General features: G+C 38.2%; 1 protein-coding gene across 9 annotated transcripts in view; it reads right to left on the bottom strand.

The window, feature by feature from the left end:
- Window positions 1–16,224, bottom strand: part of NSD1 (nuclear receptor binding SET domain protein 1) — a 152,664-nt gene that overhangs the window by 24,310 nt on the left and 112,130 nt on the right. For all 9 annotated transcript variants that reach the window (XM_055325648.1, XM_055325651.1, XM_055325654.1 and 6 more), the window contains 3 exons: window positions 14,324–14,447; window positions 7,965–8,165; window positions 6,478–6,657 (listed from right to left, as the gene is read on the bottom strand). In XM_055325648.1, coding sequence (XP_055181623.1) covers window positions 6,478–6,657; window positions 7,965–8,165; window positions 14,324–14,447 — 505 coding nt within the window. The remainder of the gene's footprint in view (window positions 1–6,477; window positions 6,658–7,964; window positions 8,166–14,323; window positions 14,448–16,224) is intronic.

Genomic DNA, 16,224 nt, shown 5'->3' with positions numbered 1-16,224 from the left:
GATTTTCAAAGTGATTCAATTTATATATCTGAAGCTGAAATCCTCATGGTTGCAGACTATAAAAATTTTTAGATGAAGAGAATTCATACTTAAGGAATATAATACCCTATTATCTTATGTAAGAAATAAGCATGCTTCAAACATGCTAGACTCAAGCATGTAACTCCAAGTCTTATCCTGAAGAGTTACTGGGGGATAAGACCTTAGCAAAGTATATGTCCTCATCCATCTGGATTTCACTGTGCCCTTTTTGACTCGTAATATCCCACAAAAAAACTGAACTTTGTGACATCATCTTTATACAATTTCTACTCATCCTGACTTTTTCCTTTTCTCAATCATTTGCAGCAAGCTCTTAAAACAAGCTTTGAGAGGTTTATTTTCTTGAAGTCAGAACTGTGTACTTAAGACCCAACTGCTTTTCAATTAGAGAAGCTCTCCTTTTATCTGTTGGATACTGACGCTGAATTCAGGGATACTTCACTTGGAAAAAGTCTGTTGCTACAAAACAAGTTTGAAGAGTGCCTGGGTGGCTCAGTTGGTTGAGCATCTACCTTCATCGAGGATCATGATCCCAGGGACCTGGGATCGAACTCTGAGTCTCCTGTTCCTTGCTAAGTAGGGAGTTTGCTTCTCGATCTCTCTCTGACCCTTGCCCGTCCACTCATGTTCTCTCCCTCTCTCAAATAAATAAAATCTTAAAAAAAAAAAAAAAAAGTTTGGGGCAGCCTAGGTGGCTCAGTGGTTTAGCGCTGCCTTCAGCCCAGGGCGTGATCTTGGGAACTCAGGATAGAGTCCCACGTCAGGCTCCCTTCAGGGAGCCTGCTTCTCCCTTTGCCTGTCGCTGCCTCTCTTTCTGTGTGTCTCTCATGAATAAATTAATAAAATCTTAAAAAAAAAAAGTTTGATGAACCTGCTTACTCAATACATATAGCCTGTATTCTATACTCTGAAACTCCTATTTAGCTATTCTTGTGTATTCTGTAGGATAAGTCAAACAATCTTAGCATGGGACATTAAGAGTGATGCAGAGTCACATAACTTACCTGCCTCAATGACATACCTTCTAGAACATTCCTATTTATGCTTAGTTATCTGCTGAGTCACAATCTCATTAACTGTGTGATTTGCCAATCACATGAACTTGGTAGAAAAATCTTCTTTTTACTAATAAGCAGGCTTTTGTAACAGAATAGAAATATTTCATTTACAATAAGCCCTTTGCACTAGACCTTAAAAGGAGGTTATACAGAATAAAAAGAAATCTGCACATAGGGGCAGCACCTGGGTGGCTCAGTTGAGCGTTTGCCTTTGGCTCAGGCCATGATTCCAGGATCCTGGGATCAAGTCCCACACCAGGCTCCCCATGGAGCCTCTGCCCCTCTCTCCATGTCTCTCATGAACAAATAAATAAAATCTTAAAAAAAAAAAAAAGACATCTGCACATAAGAATACTCATTGAAGAAAGGCTATGGACAGAGCTGAGGGGAAATAGTGGCAAACAGTTTTGTAGGGAAGAACATAATGTGATTATGAGTTGAAATATGAGAAAAGAAAACAACATGATTAATGTGGGTAAATGGATGGGAAATAGGCAGGAGACTTTATCTGGTGGCAGTAAAGGAGAAAGTATAGGAGAAAGACAAGTAAGACAGAAGAGGGAAAACAACATGAACCATCAAAAGAAACCAAAAGAGGAAAAAGTGGGCAGTCCCAGTGGTGCAGCGGTTTAGCGCTGCCTGCAGCCCAGGGCGTGATCCTGGAGACCCGGGATCGAGTCCCACATCAGGCTCTCTGTGTGGTGCCTGCTTCTCCCTCTGCCTGTGTCTCTGCCTCTCTCTGTCTCTATGAATAAATAAAATAAAATCTTTAAAAAAACAAAAACAAAACAAAAAAAAAAGAGGAAAAAGTTGATATTTTGTGGGAGAGGTAAAGGAAAATAAATTCTTTTTAAACATTTTATTTATTTTAGAGAGAGAGCATGAGTGGAGCAAAGGGCAAAGGGAGGGGGAGTAGCAGACTACCTGCTTAGCAGGGAGGCCAGACACAGGGCTGAATTACAGGACCCTGAGATCATGACAAGCAGATGCTTGACCAATTGAGCCACCCAAGTGCCCCAAGAGAAAATAAATTTTAAAAATATTGCTGAATTCCAGGAACTGGTTCCTTTCAATTTAGCAACTTACCGTATTATTATCCTACTCTGGATGATCACCTTCAGCTTTCTCTTATACATGGGCAAAAATGTCCTAAGGCCCTACTTTTTCTCTGTTGTCTAATAGCAGGATAATCTTAGTGGGAAAGCAGGTCTCCGGCTTTCTGGACTCAGGACAATTTTATACTCTTAAAGAGTATCCTGGACATTCCCAAAGAAATGTTGTTTATGTAGGCTAAAAATATTGAACTTACTAATGAGAAACCAAAACTAAGAAAAATCGAAAATATTTATTAATTCGGGCAGCACCGGTGGTTCAGTGGTTTAGCGCCGCCTTCAGCCTGGGGCGTGATCCTGGAGACCCAGGATCGAGTCCCACCATCGGGCTCCCTGCATTGGAGCCTGCTTCTCCCTCTGCCTGTGTCTCTGCCTCTCTCTCTATGAATAAATAAATAAAATCTTTTTAAAAATATATATTTATTAATTCACTTAAAAATAACTGTAAATCTATTATATAACATTTTTGTAAAAAATAACTATATCTTCCAAAATAAAAAACTGTTAACTCAGTGTTTTACATTTTTGCAAATATTTTATTTTTTAATGATTTATTTACTTGAGAGAGAAAGAGAGAGCGTGTGCGCACAAATGAGGGGGAGGCTCAGAGGAAGATGGAGAAGCTCTGCTGAGCTGATAGCCTGAGGTGGGGGCAAAGGGAGAGGGGAGAGAGAAAATCCTAAGCAGAGTCCCCATCAAGTGGGGAGCCAGACACAAGGGCTCAATCTCACAACCCTGAGATCACAACCTGAGCTGAAACTCAGAGTTGGACGCTCAACTGACAGTGCCACCCAGGTGCCACTCAACTACACGAGTGCTTTACTTAAGATAACTATCAGTATGAAACAGAATCACTTACATGTGTACTTTCTATTTTATCATTATTCTGTTAAAACAATGTTCACCTGAGAGCTGATATTTAATAAAATCAAATTTTATTCAAGGACATTCTTATGTGAAACTTTTTTTTTTTTTAACTGAAGAGTGTGTGGTGACACAGAATACAATCAATGATTCTACTTGTAGGGTTTAGAGCCACTGCCTTGATATGTATTAGGTGCCAGGAGTTTTTACCCACAGCTGGTTTTGAACGATCAGTGAAATGTCAACAAACTATAAAAGGCAAATAATATTATTATTATTATGAAAAGAGTTACAACTTCATGGAAGCCCCTAAAAGGGTCTCTGGGTCCTCACCCCTTTACAAGGATCATGGATCACACTTTGAGGGCCACTGCTACAGCTATTAAGTTTTCTAGGGGACTTAGTTATCATTATGAGTATCCATTATTGGACTCGATAGCTGTTCAGTTAGGATGCTCCATGTCAGGAATGCTATAACATGGGCACCCTCACTCTAAACCATGTCATTCATTTCATCCCACTATAGAATTAGAAATGGTCTAGTGCTGGGGTACCTGGTTGTCTAAGTCGGTTAAGTGTCTGACTCTGGATTTCGGCTCAGGGTTGTGAGATTGAGCCCCAGGTCAGGTTCTACGCTGGGCATGGAACCTTCATAACGTTTTTTCTCTCCCTCTCTCTCTCCTTAAAAAAAAAAAAAAAGAAAGAAAGAAATGGTCTGATGCTGAAACTGTGTTATCATCCCATCTCCCAAGAAATGAAAAAAAATTTGGGAGCTACACTTCAGTTTCCCAGAAACCTGTTTTTAGTCTAAGGCTGGCATAATAGTTTTTTTTTAAGATTTATTTATTTATTCATTCATGATAATTCATGATAGATGGGGGGGGGGGGGTGCGGGGGGCAGAGACACAGGCAAAGGAAGAAGCAGGCTCCATGCTGGGAGCCTGACATGGGACTTGATCCCGGGTCTCCAGGATCACACCCCAGGCCGCAGGTGGCGCTAAACCACTGCGCCACTAGGGCTGCCCTAGAAAGTTATATTTAAATGCTATTAAATACCAAACTCTTATCTTTAACTTTCTTCTAAAGAAAAGAAGGGTGATACCACAAATAGGCAGCAGTGTTTACCACAAGACAGTGTTATAAGTAAGGAGTAGGTATTATAGAACGAAAAGAATGTCCACTGGTGAATTAAACATCTCTACCAAAAGTTCCCTTTCTATTCACACTATTGCATTTAACATTCTTTTTATTTATTTTTTATATTAGCAGCATAGTTTGAGGATACAAACAATGTCCTGGTGCAAACTCCATTCAGTTAAGCGTAACTTTTCCTTAAATTGTCATGTACCATTCATTTTCAATCACATAAAGCAGCCAAAAAGCCTTTTTTGGCTTTAGCACTATTTAGCATATCCAAATTTCTCAAAAAGCATGGTCATTCAATTACACATTTCGACTTTTCAAGTAATTCCCCAGGAGGCGCCTGGGTGGTTCAGGCGGTGAAGCAGGACTCAATTTCAGCCAAACTCATGATCTTAGGGTCATGAGATCAAGCCCTGTGTTGGGCTCAAGCTGGATGTGGAGTTTAGGATTCTCTCTCCTTCTCCCTCTACCGCTCTCCTCCGCTGGCACACATGCTCTCTCTCCCCCTACCCTCAAATAAACAAAAAATAGTGAAGTAATGTCCACAACAGTCTAAGAAAAAAGAACTTGTAGCCTAAACATTTGTGCTAACCCAACATATGCTTCTAGTATAGAGGCAAATGACAAATAGCCTCAAGCAGGGAATTATACTTCCAAGGGGTGCTTCCTAGAGGTTCAGCCTCTAGGATGAGAAAAATTAAAATAAGGAAATCAGAACTACAAAAGCACCAGAGTAAACAGACTAGTGATGGTTACTAATCATTCACTAGTAAAAATCAGGCTGTCAAGAATGGAAAGTAAATGTATTTAAGAAGCCTAACACTGACCATTCTACAGGAGAAGTACGTTTTAAGTTGAAGGAAAAAAAAAGATAAAAAATTTATTTTTCCTCCACTTTAGAAGAACTTTTAGGAATTAATATCCCTATGGTGAAGAAACATTTGACAGACATTCATAATAAATTCCTTCACTTTCCCTTTCTTTCTTCCCTTTAAATTAATAATTAAATGATTTAACAAAAAAGAAACCAACTGTATGATATAATCTCATCTTCTAGAATTGTTTCTATGTAGCTATCTACCCCTGCTTTCTGGGTACATGTGCAAATGTCTTAGGTAGTATCACTTAAAATTAGGCAATATTCTTTTCTGATGGCAGGTGGGACAATTTGGGATTATTTATTTATTAGTATTATTATTTACCTCCAATTTACTTTTCCTTTTTTCCCCAGCTTTATTGAGATATAACTGACATAGAACATTGTAGAAGGTTAAAATTACAACAGGATGACTAGATATATGTACACACTGTGAAATGACTGCCAAAATAAGGTTAGGAAACACAACTAACATCTCACATGGTTGTAATTTTTTTCTTTCTGGTGGTAGTGAGAATTTTTAAGATCTACTCTTTAGCAGCTTGCAAATATACAATACAGTATTGTTAACTATAGTTACCATGCTGTACATGAAGTCCCCCAAACCTACCCATCTTCTAACTAGATGTTTGTACTGTTTGATCAAATTCCATTTTCCAAGGGTGATTTTATTTCCTTTCCTTTGTCTTTTTCTTGTTTCATTTGTTATCATTTATTTTTTTCAACATCTATTTATTTATTTGAGCGAGAGAGAGAGCGTGCATAGGCATGCATGCAGGAGCAGGGGAGGAAGAATGGGCACAGAGAGAGAACAGCTCAAGCAGACTGTGCTCAATGCCACAACCCTATGATCATGACCTGAGCTAAAACCAAGAGTCAGGGGATCCCTGGGTGGCTCAGCGGTTTAGCACCTGTCTTCAGCCCAGGGTGTGATCCTGGAGTCCCAGGATCAAGTTCCACATCGGACTCCCTGCATGGAGCCTGCTTCTCCCTCTGCCTGTGTAGCATCTCTGCCTCTCTCTCTGTGTGTGTCTCTCATGAATAAATAAAATAAAATAAAATCTTTGAAACAAAATTTATAAATACATACATACATACATACATACCAAGAGTCAGATGCTCAACCTACTGCGCAATCCAGGTACCCCTCATTTGTTGTCATTTTAAGAAAAATAAGGTCATTATTCAAAATAAAAAAATAAAAGCTTTCCCTACTGGGGAAAACAACAAGTTTAAATGTTCTGCTATGTTGTCATTAATTCAGGACATTACTTCCCAATATTTCTCTAGTGGTAATGTGAAGAAAATAATTTTTGTTGCAATTAGAATATTGTATTAATCTCTCTTTAGACCATTCATACACTAAGCAGTCATATCTTACCTTCTGAGCATACAAAACACCAGCTAACATTAACATGCTCATGGTTTCGGCAGCCCCGCCTAGGTGTAAAGTGATTAGGGCAGATGATACTATTAGATGCTAGAATCTTGGACCCAGCAGCCAGGCAAAAGTCATTGGCATGGTATGCCACAGGGCAGCGGACACAGCGCATCAGGCGACCTAAAATTATGAGAAACAGAAAAACCAGAAGAGCAAAAGAAAAACAAAGAGATTGAATATAAAAACGACATGAGTTACTGAAATCTCTGTCAGTAAGAAAATGTCACTAATAGCAGCACTACTAGGACAGGGATCATAAAACACACAATTCACTATGAAAAGTTCAGATGGGAGCTATGCATTAAGTTGCCACAAGGAGTCAGATCCTACAACTGTTAAGTGAGCCTGCCTCACCAAGGAAAGCCCTATTCAATCCACTGCCCGGACTCCTAGGAAACCTTGGATTAGCCTCAAACTAAATAGGGGAGATGTGCAGCTGGGAGAAAGACTAATGCTTGTTTTCATTGCCTGGTACTGTGTGATTCTTAAAGCCTGAACTTTTAGGTGAATGAATCTTTCCACCCTCTTTAAGATAAAATATGTCCTCTAACATATATCACCAACTAAAAGCCATTATTAAACCAGCTAAATGCAATCCACAATAGTAACTGAAAAGGGGAAGATAAACTGATGGTTAAACTGTAATTTTGATCAAGCAAGTGAAATTATTGTCCGTAAGTGATGAAATCTATAGGCTCAGGAAATCATATAAAAGGTTACTGCCAGTCTAATTAGAAGAAAAGTCTGGCAAATTTTTCCTGCTCAATCCCCTATGGGAGAAGTAGGGGCTCTTTGAGCACACAAGCATTTAACAGTAGAAACACAGTATTGGGTTTAGGAAAATTAGTAAGAGATCCCATTATCACTGAACAGAATTAAGTGATTGTTTTCCCAATGAGAATAGACTTGAAAACTTGACTTTATCTATATATCCACAGTCAGTTTTGGAAACCTTAGTTCTCAACCTAACTATAAAGCAGAAAAAAGGTTTCAGGATACAAGTTTCCAATTTAAAAAGCAAACAAACAAAAAAAATCAACACAAAACAAAAACCTTAATTCTGCCCTAAATTCATCTCTGAGTAATATCACATCTGACAACCATGGACATAAGGGGTCCACAGGTAAAGAATACACTTTGGTCTAATGGAGAAGGGAAAAGAACACATACAGCAGAACACTTTCTCAAACTAAGTATCACATGAAATCCAAATATTTGAAACCACCATGTAACAATAGGACTCCATAGAATACAACATGAGAACTACTGGACTAGTCCATCATTTTTTTTTTCTCTCGCATAAAATGCTGATACTCTGACAAAAGCTAGAGAGGACATGAAGAGACATGCCACATTGCATCTGGAAATCACACTGCCAATGAATGCAAGGTTCTACAATTAGGTCAGTCCATGTGAGAAACCCCTACCTTTAGATGCAGAAACACTGGCTGGATTAGCAGCATGGCAGGTTATACAGATGTGGAGGGAGCACCGGAAGCCCTTGTTCTGCATGACAGTGGGTGGATACTTCTGGACACACTCTTCATGATAAAACTTTCCACACAAGGGCAAAAGGCACCTTTTAACATCTTCCCCACTCTGCTTACAAACAAAACAGGTATGGATTCCTGGGAAACAAAAAGAAGGTAATAAATTCATGCAAATTCAAGAATTCAACCAATGCAAAACCATTAGACGAAAAAGTTTGTGAGCATACAATTCTGCACAACACTCCTATATGGAGTGGGGTTTGGGGGCTTCGTACCAAGTAATTCTCCACCAGCTGAGGGTCTTACAATTCAACTCAATTCTAAAACTATATATCTGGGGGCAGCCCGGCTGGCTCAGCGGTTTAGTGCCGTCTTCAGCACAGGGCGAGATCCTGGAGACCTGGGATCGAATCCCACGTCAGGTTCCCTGCATGGAGCCTGCTTCTCCCTCTGCCTGTGTCTGTGCCTCTCTCTGTGTCTCTCATGAATGAATAAATAAAATCCCTACAAAAATAAAAAAATAATGAATGAATGAATGAATGAATGAATGAATGAATAAATAAATAAATAAATAAAACTATATACCTGAAGGTAACATCATATCCCACAGGTTAAGGACTCAACTCTCTAAGACTGCCCCTGGCCACCAACTTCAGATGCCAGCCAGTCTCAAGTCCAGACTGTCATCTATACTTCTCACTGGCTACAAATCAGAGGTTCCCTCAACCCCTATTTTCTTGGGTTGATTAATTTGCTAGAATGGCTCATAGAACTCAAACATTTTACTTACTGGATCCCCAGTTTATCATGAAAGGTTATAACTCATGAATAGCTCGATGGAAGAGATGCATAGGGCAAAGTATGAACAAAGGGTGTGAAGCTTTGATGCCCTCTCCAAGGGTTATCACTTCATTCTGAATCTCCACATGTTCACCAAACCAGAAGCTCTCCAAAACCCATCCTTCTGGGTTTTGATGGAGACTTCATTGCATAAGCATGGCTGATTAAATGACAGGCCACTGGGAATTGATTCAATCTCCAGCCCCATCTCCCCCCTAGAGATGAGTGGGACATAGGATTGAAAGCTCCAGTCCTCTAATCTTAAGGTTGATTCTCCTGGCAATCAAGTTCCCATCTTAGGTGTGTCTTTTATTAACATACTAAAATACACATAGACATACACAAAGGACATCTTTTTAATCATTGTCACCACTTAGGAGAGGCCAAGGTTTTGGGAGTTCTGTGTCACAAGCTAAAGACCAAAACATGCATTTCTTAATATAAATCACACTAAAGAACTTTCTAACAGACTAATTAGGCCAACAACATGAACCTACTGAAAAATCTTAGTATCATTAAGTGAGAAACTCTCGACAATACATGCTTTGCTGATATGACACAACAGGAAGTACATATTACCTATAAAACATTCCTGCCAGAATAAAACTGACCTGATATTAATCCAGCCTCTAGATCTAGCTACAAGTTCCCAGGAAATAGGAAAGATAGAGGAACAACTTAAAAGGACACCTCAAAGATGCAATCAACCAAATCTGCAATATGGAAAATTTAGCAGGACAAATGACCACTGTCTAAACAAAAAATAGGATGGGGTGTACCGTTGCAGATTAAAAGAAATTTAAGAGACATCAAAAAATACAATAAAGACAGACTTTTTTGGATCTTGATTAAAATACTGAAAAGGACATCTTTGAGACAAATGGGAAAATCTGATAACGGGAAGGGGCAGTAGGTGACACATGGAAGTTACTGTATAATTCTGCTACACATTAAATATATATTTTTAAGTTGTGTTGGACTTTTGAAATATATAGGTAAACAGAGGCAGAAAACTGGTAACTACTAAGGCTAAATGATAAATACATGAGAATTCTTTATACTGTTCTATTTTTTTAAATGTCTGAGGATTTTGGTAATATAGAGTTTAAGAATAGGGAAAAAAACAACAAACAACTACCTCTCTCTGAGAGCAATATGACGTATGAGAAAGAGCCCAGGCTTGAGACACAGACCTGAACATAAATCTTGCCTGACACTTGCTGAAAATAGGAAATCATTAAAATAACCCATTTAACCTATAAACAGTAAGATCACTCAGCTAATAACGATTTTAGGACAAATTCTTAATTATGCATTTGGAAACAAGCAAACTACTTACTATCTGATGCCAATATTAAGCTGGAATAACCTAAATTATAGTGTGGTCACTCCACATTAGGAAAATAGGGTGAGCTGCAAACATTAAGAAATTATTCCCTTGGGATGCCTGGGTGGCTCAGTGGTTGAGCGTCTGCCTTCGGCTCAGGGCATGATCCTGGAATCCCGAGATTGAGTTCTGCATGTGGCTCCCTGCACGGGGCCTGCTTCTCCCTCTGCCCATGTCTCTGCCTCTTTCATGTATAAATAAATTTAATCTTTAAAAAAGAAAAGACTCCCTTATTCTTACTCAATTCAAAACTTGACAAAAACTAGGGTAAAATTTCCTACCCTCAAAAATAACAACTCTTTATCTCACATCATATATAAAAATTAATTCAAAAATAGACCTTAGACATAAGAGTGAAGCAAACAATAAAATTTTCATTAGAAAGAAAAAAAAGCTTTATGACATTGGGTTATACAAGATTTCTCCAATGACACCAAAACAAAAAGCTCTAAAAAAAACCTGATGAACTGTTCATTACAATTAAACTTCATTACAATTTTAAAAACTGCTCTTCAAAATACACGATTAAGAAAATAAAAACCAATCCACAGATTGGCAGAATAATTTTTAAAGTATGGATCTAATAAGGAACTTGTATCCAGGATATGTATAATGAGCTCTTATAACTCAAAAGTAATAAAATAAACAAGCAAACAAAATAAGATGTGAGCAGATATTTTATCAAAGATGACAGCAAAAAAGCACATTAAAAAGATGCACAGTATCTGGGATGCCTGGGTGGCTCAGTGGTTGAGTCTCTGCCTTTGGCTCAGGGCGTGACAAGTCCCACATCGGGCTCCCTGCATGGAGCCTGCTTCTCTTCCCTCTGCCTGTGTCTCTGCCTCTCTGTATCCAATGAATAAATAAATAAAATCTTTTTTTTTTTTTTAAAAAGGATGCACAATATCATCTGTCATTAAGAAATGCACATTAAGGGCAGCCCTGGTGGCGCAGTGGTTTAGCGCCTCCTGCAGCCTGGGGTGTGGTCCTGGAGACCTGGGATCGAGTCCCACATCGGGCTCCCTGCATGGAGCCTGCTTCTCCCTCTGCCTATGTCTCTGCCTCTCTCTCTCTCTCTCTCTCTCTCTCTCTCTGTGTGTGTGCCTCTATGAATAAATAAATAAAATCTTAAAAAAAAAAAAAAAAGAAATGCACATTAAAACCACAATCAGATACCACTATGCATCTGTCCAAATGGCTAAAATTTAAAAGATTGACAACATCAAGTGTTGATGAAGATGTGGAAGAACTGAAACCCTCACACATTACTAATGAGAATGTAAAATGGTATAAACACTTTGGATGTTTCTTAAAAAGTTAAACATATACCTATCTTGCCATTCCAACCTTAGATACTTAATTTAACACAAGTAAAAAGAAAACGTGTCCATACCAAGACTTGAACGTTCACAGTGGCTTTATTAATAATACCCCAACCTGAGAACATCTCAAATGTACATCAATAGATGAATGAATAATCCAACTGTGAAGCATCTGTACAATGGAATACTACCTAGCAATAAAAAGGAAAGAACTCTGATTGTTACAGCTGAATTCTCTGGTCTTCAGCTATAGCTATAACAAATAACAGTTCAGCTGTAACTATAACCTGCGAAAATGTTGTTGAATCTCAAACTGGCTATGCTGAGGTATGGCTTCACAGGTATATGTAACAAATATGTAAGGATTTAGCAAACTACCCTTGGTACAATTTATCGTACATCAACTATACCTCAATAAACCTGTTTTAAGAAACAGAATGAACACGGATACACACACAACATAGACAGGTGTCAAAAACATTAAGCTGAGCCAGGCACAAAAAACTACATACATTTTGTTCCACTCATATGAAACTCTTCAAAAAGACAAATCTAATGTGTAGTAGCAGAAAGCAGATCGTTGTTTACCTGAAAAAACTGGGGTGGAGTGAAGGGCATAAGGATCAACTGGGACTAAGTACAAGGGAACTTTCTAGAGTGATGGAAATGGTCTAAATCTTCATTGTAGTTGTGGTTAATCGGTGTATATAAATTCTAGCAAAGCCAATCAAAACATACATTAAAACTAGTGCATTTTATAGTAAATTATACTTCAGTAAGGTTAATTTTTTTAAATGTCTTTGCCTTAATTTGTTCATAGAAAATCACATTATAATAAAGATTAGCAAAATTGGATTTCTGCATAAAAGGCAAGATCTTTCTAAGATCAGGATAAGAGATATACACATATCTAAAAATTTTTTTCTAAATTTCATTTGTAGGGCCAGATGGCACTATTTCCCATGATGATCAAAAGGCCACTGCGCAGGAGGCAAAATTAACCCCACCACTATCGTGCCTTCCAGCGTTTGTTCCCACAGTGTGAAAAGTAGTGGCTGAAAGAGGAGATAAAAACTCAATATGACACAGCCACTTATTTTCAAACACAAGTTAATTCTGTCTCGTTCTCACAGCAGATACTCTAAACCTATACTCTTTACTCTTCAAGTTAGAAACCACCTTTCCTCCATCATTCTCACTAAAGAAAAAACTTTGGCTTCCTCATCTTGCCTCGCAACTCCAAGGTACATTCCTATCTTATCTTTTTGTCTCTTCAAGATTATTCTCTACTGTCTTTGTAACTGTACTCCACTAATTATCCCCTCTTCTGTTGGAGGAATTTATTTCCCTACATGGTTCTTAACATTTATCCTACAAACGCACAAGATGTTCTTCCTCTTGATCCTGTAATATCCCCCCTTCAGCTACTGCCCTCTTTCCCATGGATATCAAACTTCTGTAAAAAGTGTATACTATTATCCATTGGCCATTCAACCAGGTTTAGTGTGGTATCCTCTGGCAGAAAGTCAAGCCTTTTCTCACTGCCAAATATGACAGCCTCTTATCATCCCAGAACGTCCTTAGACTCTTTGCCACATCTGCCCCTGCTAATGACACCCCACTCTCCCTGGATTCACAGTCAACTAGCTCCTCCTCACCCTCAGTAGTTTTCTGATGTGGGCATCCCCTGAGTACTTTTGGTCGTCTTCTCATTCTACAGATGCTTTCTACTTGGGCAGGATCATTCACACTTATGGTTTTAATGACTTAGAAATGTAATAAGCTTTCAGCCCCCATTTTTTCTTACTACTTAAATGCTATAACATTCACATATAATGCTGAAGAAAGAACAATCTCCTTAGCACAGCCTGTGAGGTACTTTACAGGTGGTTCCACCTGACCATTCTTAGTTTCAGACCCAAACTATTTATTCTAACTCTCAAAATGCTCTCTTTCTTTCTTTTATTTTTTCTGTAAACAGTTTTATTGATGCATGACAAACGCACAGAAAAGTACAGCATCCTAAGTGTACAGTTCATTTTTTTTAATCATACAGAAAACAGGCTTATGTAACTGCCACTCAGCTTAAGAAATATAAAACATCACCAGTAATCCAGAAATCCTCCTTGTCACTATCAATGCCTCTTCTCTAAAGCATCTTAAACTCTAAACACACTAACCTATGCCTTCTATTCCCCAAATATTCTATACTTTCATTACTGGACCTACTGTCCTTCCCCTCCCCATGCCAATATCCGTATCTCTTTTATTTATTTATTTTTTTAATTTTTTTTAAAAATTTTTATTTATTTATGATAGTCACAGAGAGAGAGACACACAGGCAGAAGCAGGCTCCATGCACCGGGAGCCCGATGTGGGATTCGATCCCGGGTCTCCAGGATCGCGCCCTGGGCCAAAGGCAGGCGCCAAACCGCTGCGCCACCCAGGGATCCCCCGTATCTCTTTTAAAGCCAAATTCAGTTCTCTTCCTCTGTGGAACTGGCTCATCTTTGTTCAATTATCACTTTAAAAGCATCTCTACTACAATCATTTTTGCACTATATTATACTATCCATTCATTATTCACTTGGTATTCTTTTCTACAAAGATCACACAGCACCTATCTGTGTCTATAGCAATTAGCTCGGTATCATAAAAAATTGTCTCCAATAAATGTTGGGAATTTTTCCTGAAAAACTCAAAATTCAAACCATTTCTGAAAGCAAACCCTTCTATATCTACTTCACCTGTGCGACATTCATTGCAGATAAATTTTCCTCTTGGCATTTCAGTTAATCCAAGGCACTCCAGGTGGAAAGCCCCACAGCACTGAGCCTCACATAACAGCAGCTCACCCAGTTTCTCACAGTTCTGTTAAGAGAAAGAAAACAGGTATGTCTATGAAAAACGGATTTTTAAAGTCCTAAGCAGAAGGCCTTCATGAAGGCAAAGATTAAGCAGCAGCTTTCCAAAAAGAAAGCCCACCATTTATTCAGCCAATATTTAGCGATTAATTCCTCTATGCCAGGTACCACAAAATCTCTGGCTCTCGTGCTTCATATAGTCTAAGGACTAAAATACAAGTAAACAAACAAACAGGAAAGATACCAGATAATGGTAAGCATTAGGTACAGAATTCAAATAGTTACTTTGGCCATTAGGAATGACCTCTCAGGGTTCTAAACTATAAGTGAGTCAAGTGATCCGACACAAATACCAGGAATACAAATACAGAAAGTCCACAGATAGGAAAAACCATGTCATGTCTGAGAATCATAAGGAAAGTCAGTGGACTAATGTGAACAAATGCTAGAAGTGGTAGAAGATGAGGTAAGAGGCTTTAACAAGGTAAGGCTAAAATCAGATATTCATTTAAAAACAGATCCCTTTGATTACTACACAGAATATGAGTTCAAGAATGAGAAAGGTGAGAATAGTAGCGAAGAGATACTGGTGTGCTAGACTTGGGTTGTAACAGTCCCAAAAGGGCTCTAAACAAGGTTTAAACAACCTTTGAGATACATCTACAACCATCTCAGAGAGGTTACCTTCCTGAGATGATCTTGTGTAAGACAAGGTGTCATTTATGATAGGGCTTTAGGAAATAAAAATCTGGTTCTGTTGCTTTCAAAACATTCAAAGATTTATGAAAATTCTGCAAATTCCCAATATTTGTTACTTTCACTCCTCTAACATCCTGACTCATTTCCACATAGTGATTAGCAGGAAAATACCAAAAATGAAAGAGTCTTATTGTGAAAGACAAGAAAGAGGGGAGGTAACTAGGCAAGTCTAATATCTTCAAGAACCCAAAGAAACAAGTCTTGGCCATTTATAACACCAAAGCTTAAATAAAAAATTGAGTAGGAGAGCTTTGGAGAAAAACATGCCAGGGGCAGCCAGGGAGTAAGAGCAGACAGACCCCAAGGTCTTTATCTATAGTGTAAATTAGTCTCACACTTTGCCTCTTCTGTTATCCCCTACCCACACATAAAAATTGACAAATGCCATAAATATTATGTATTTGGTTTTGTATATTCACAATGCAGTGATACCAGCTTTTATGTACATAAACAAATATACCTTCATCATTTAAACAGGAAAACTTCAATTACACTATATATCAAAGAATGTTTTCAAATTAAACAAATGTTATGGACTAACCCTTTAACTAAGATGACCATGTGATTCATCTTTCAAACTGATAACCATGTTGAGTGAAAGGAAATGGTATTAATAAATTATACAAAGGTAACAGAATTAAACAAAGAGTGATCCAAATAATCCAGGACCACAAGACAACTACCCTTTAACCATTTGTTGATAATCTTTCTGGCCACATAGTCTTTGAGGACTAACACTGTGTTTGGGGTACTGCTCTGAATATGATCAACCTTCTTTATATAATAGTGAAAATGAAGAAACAAAGAAACAGAGTTGAAATTCTATTGTTCATCATAGCATATTCTGGGTTTGTGTTACTTCACTTTTTAGCTGTTTCAATCAGAAAAAAGAAAAAAACCCTAATATCTTCAGCTTTTTATAGGCCAGCTTTTAAGAATTTACAAAGGTAAATTAAGCCCATAAAAGGAGAACATAACCAAAAGATCCATTTAATCGACTCTATTCCCAAATCTGATGAAGGCTA

The sequence above is a fragment of the Nyctereutes procyonoides genome, unplaced genomic scaffold (assembly GCF_905146905.1).
Source record: "Nyctereutes procyonoides isolate TBG_1078 unplaced genomic scaffold, NYPRO_anot_genome, whole genome shotgun sequence".
Classification (NCBI taxonomy): Eukaryota; Metazoa; Chordata; class Mammalia; order Carnivora; family Canidae; genus Nyctereutes; species Nyctereutes procyonoides.
Note: the sequence above shows the minus strand (reverse complement) of the source record. Positions and strands in the feature narration are given on the sequence as shown.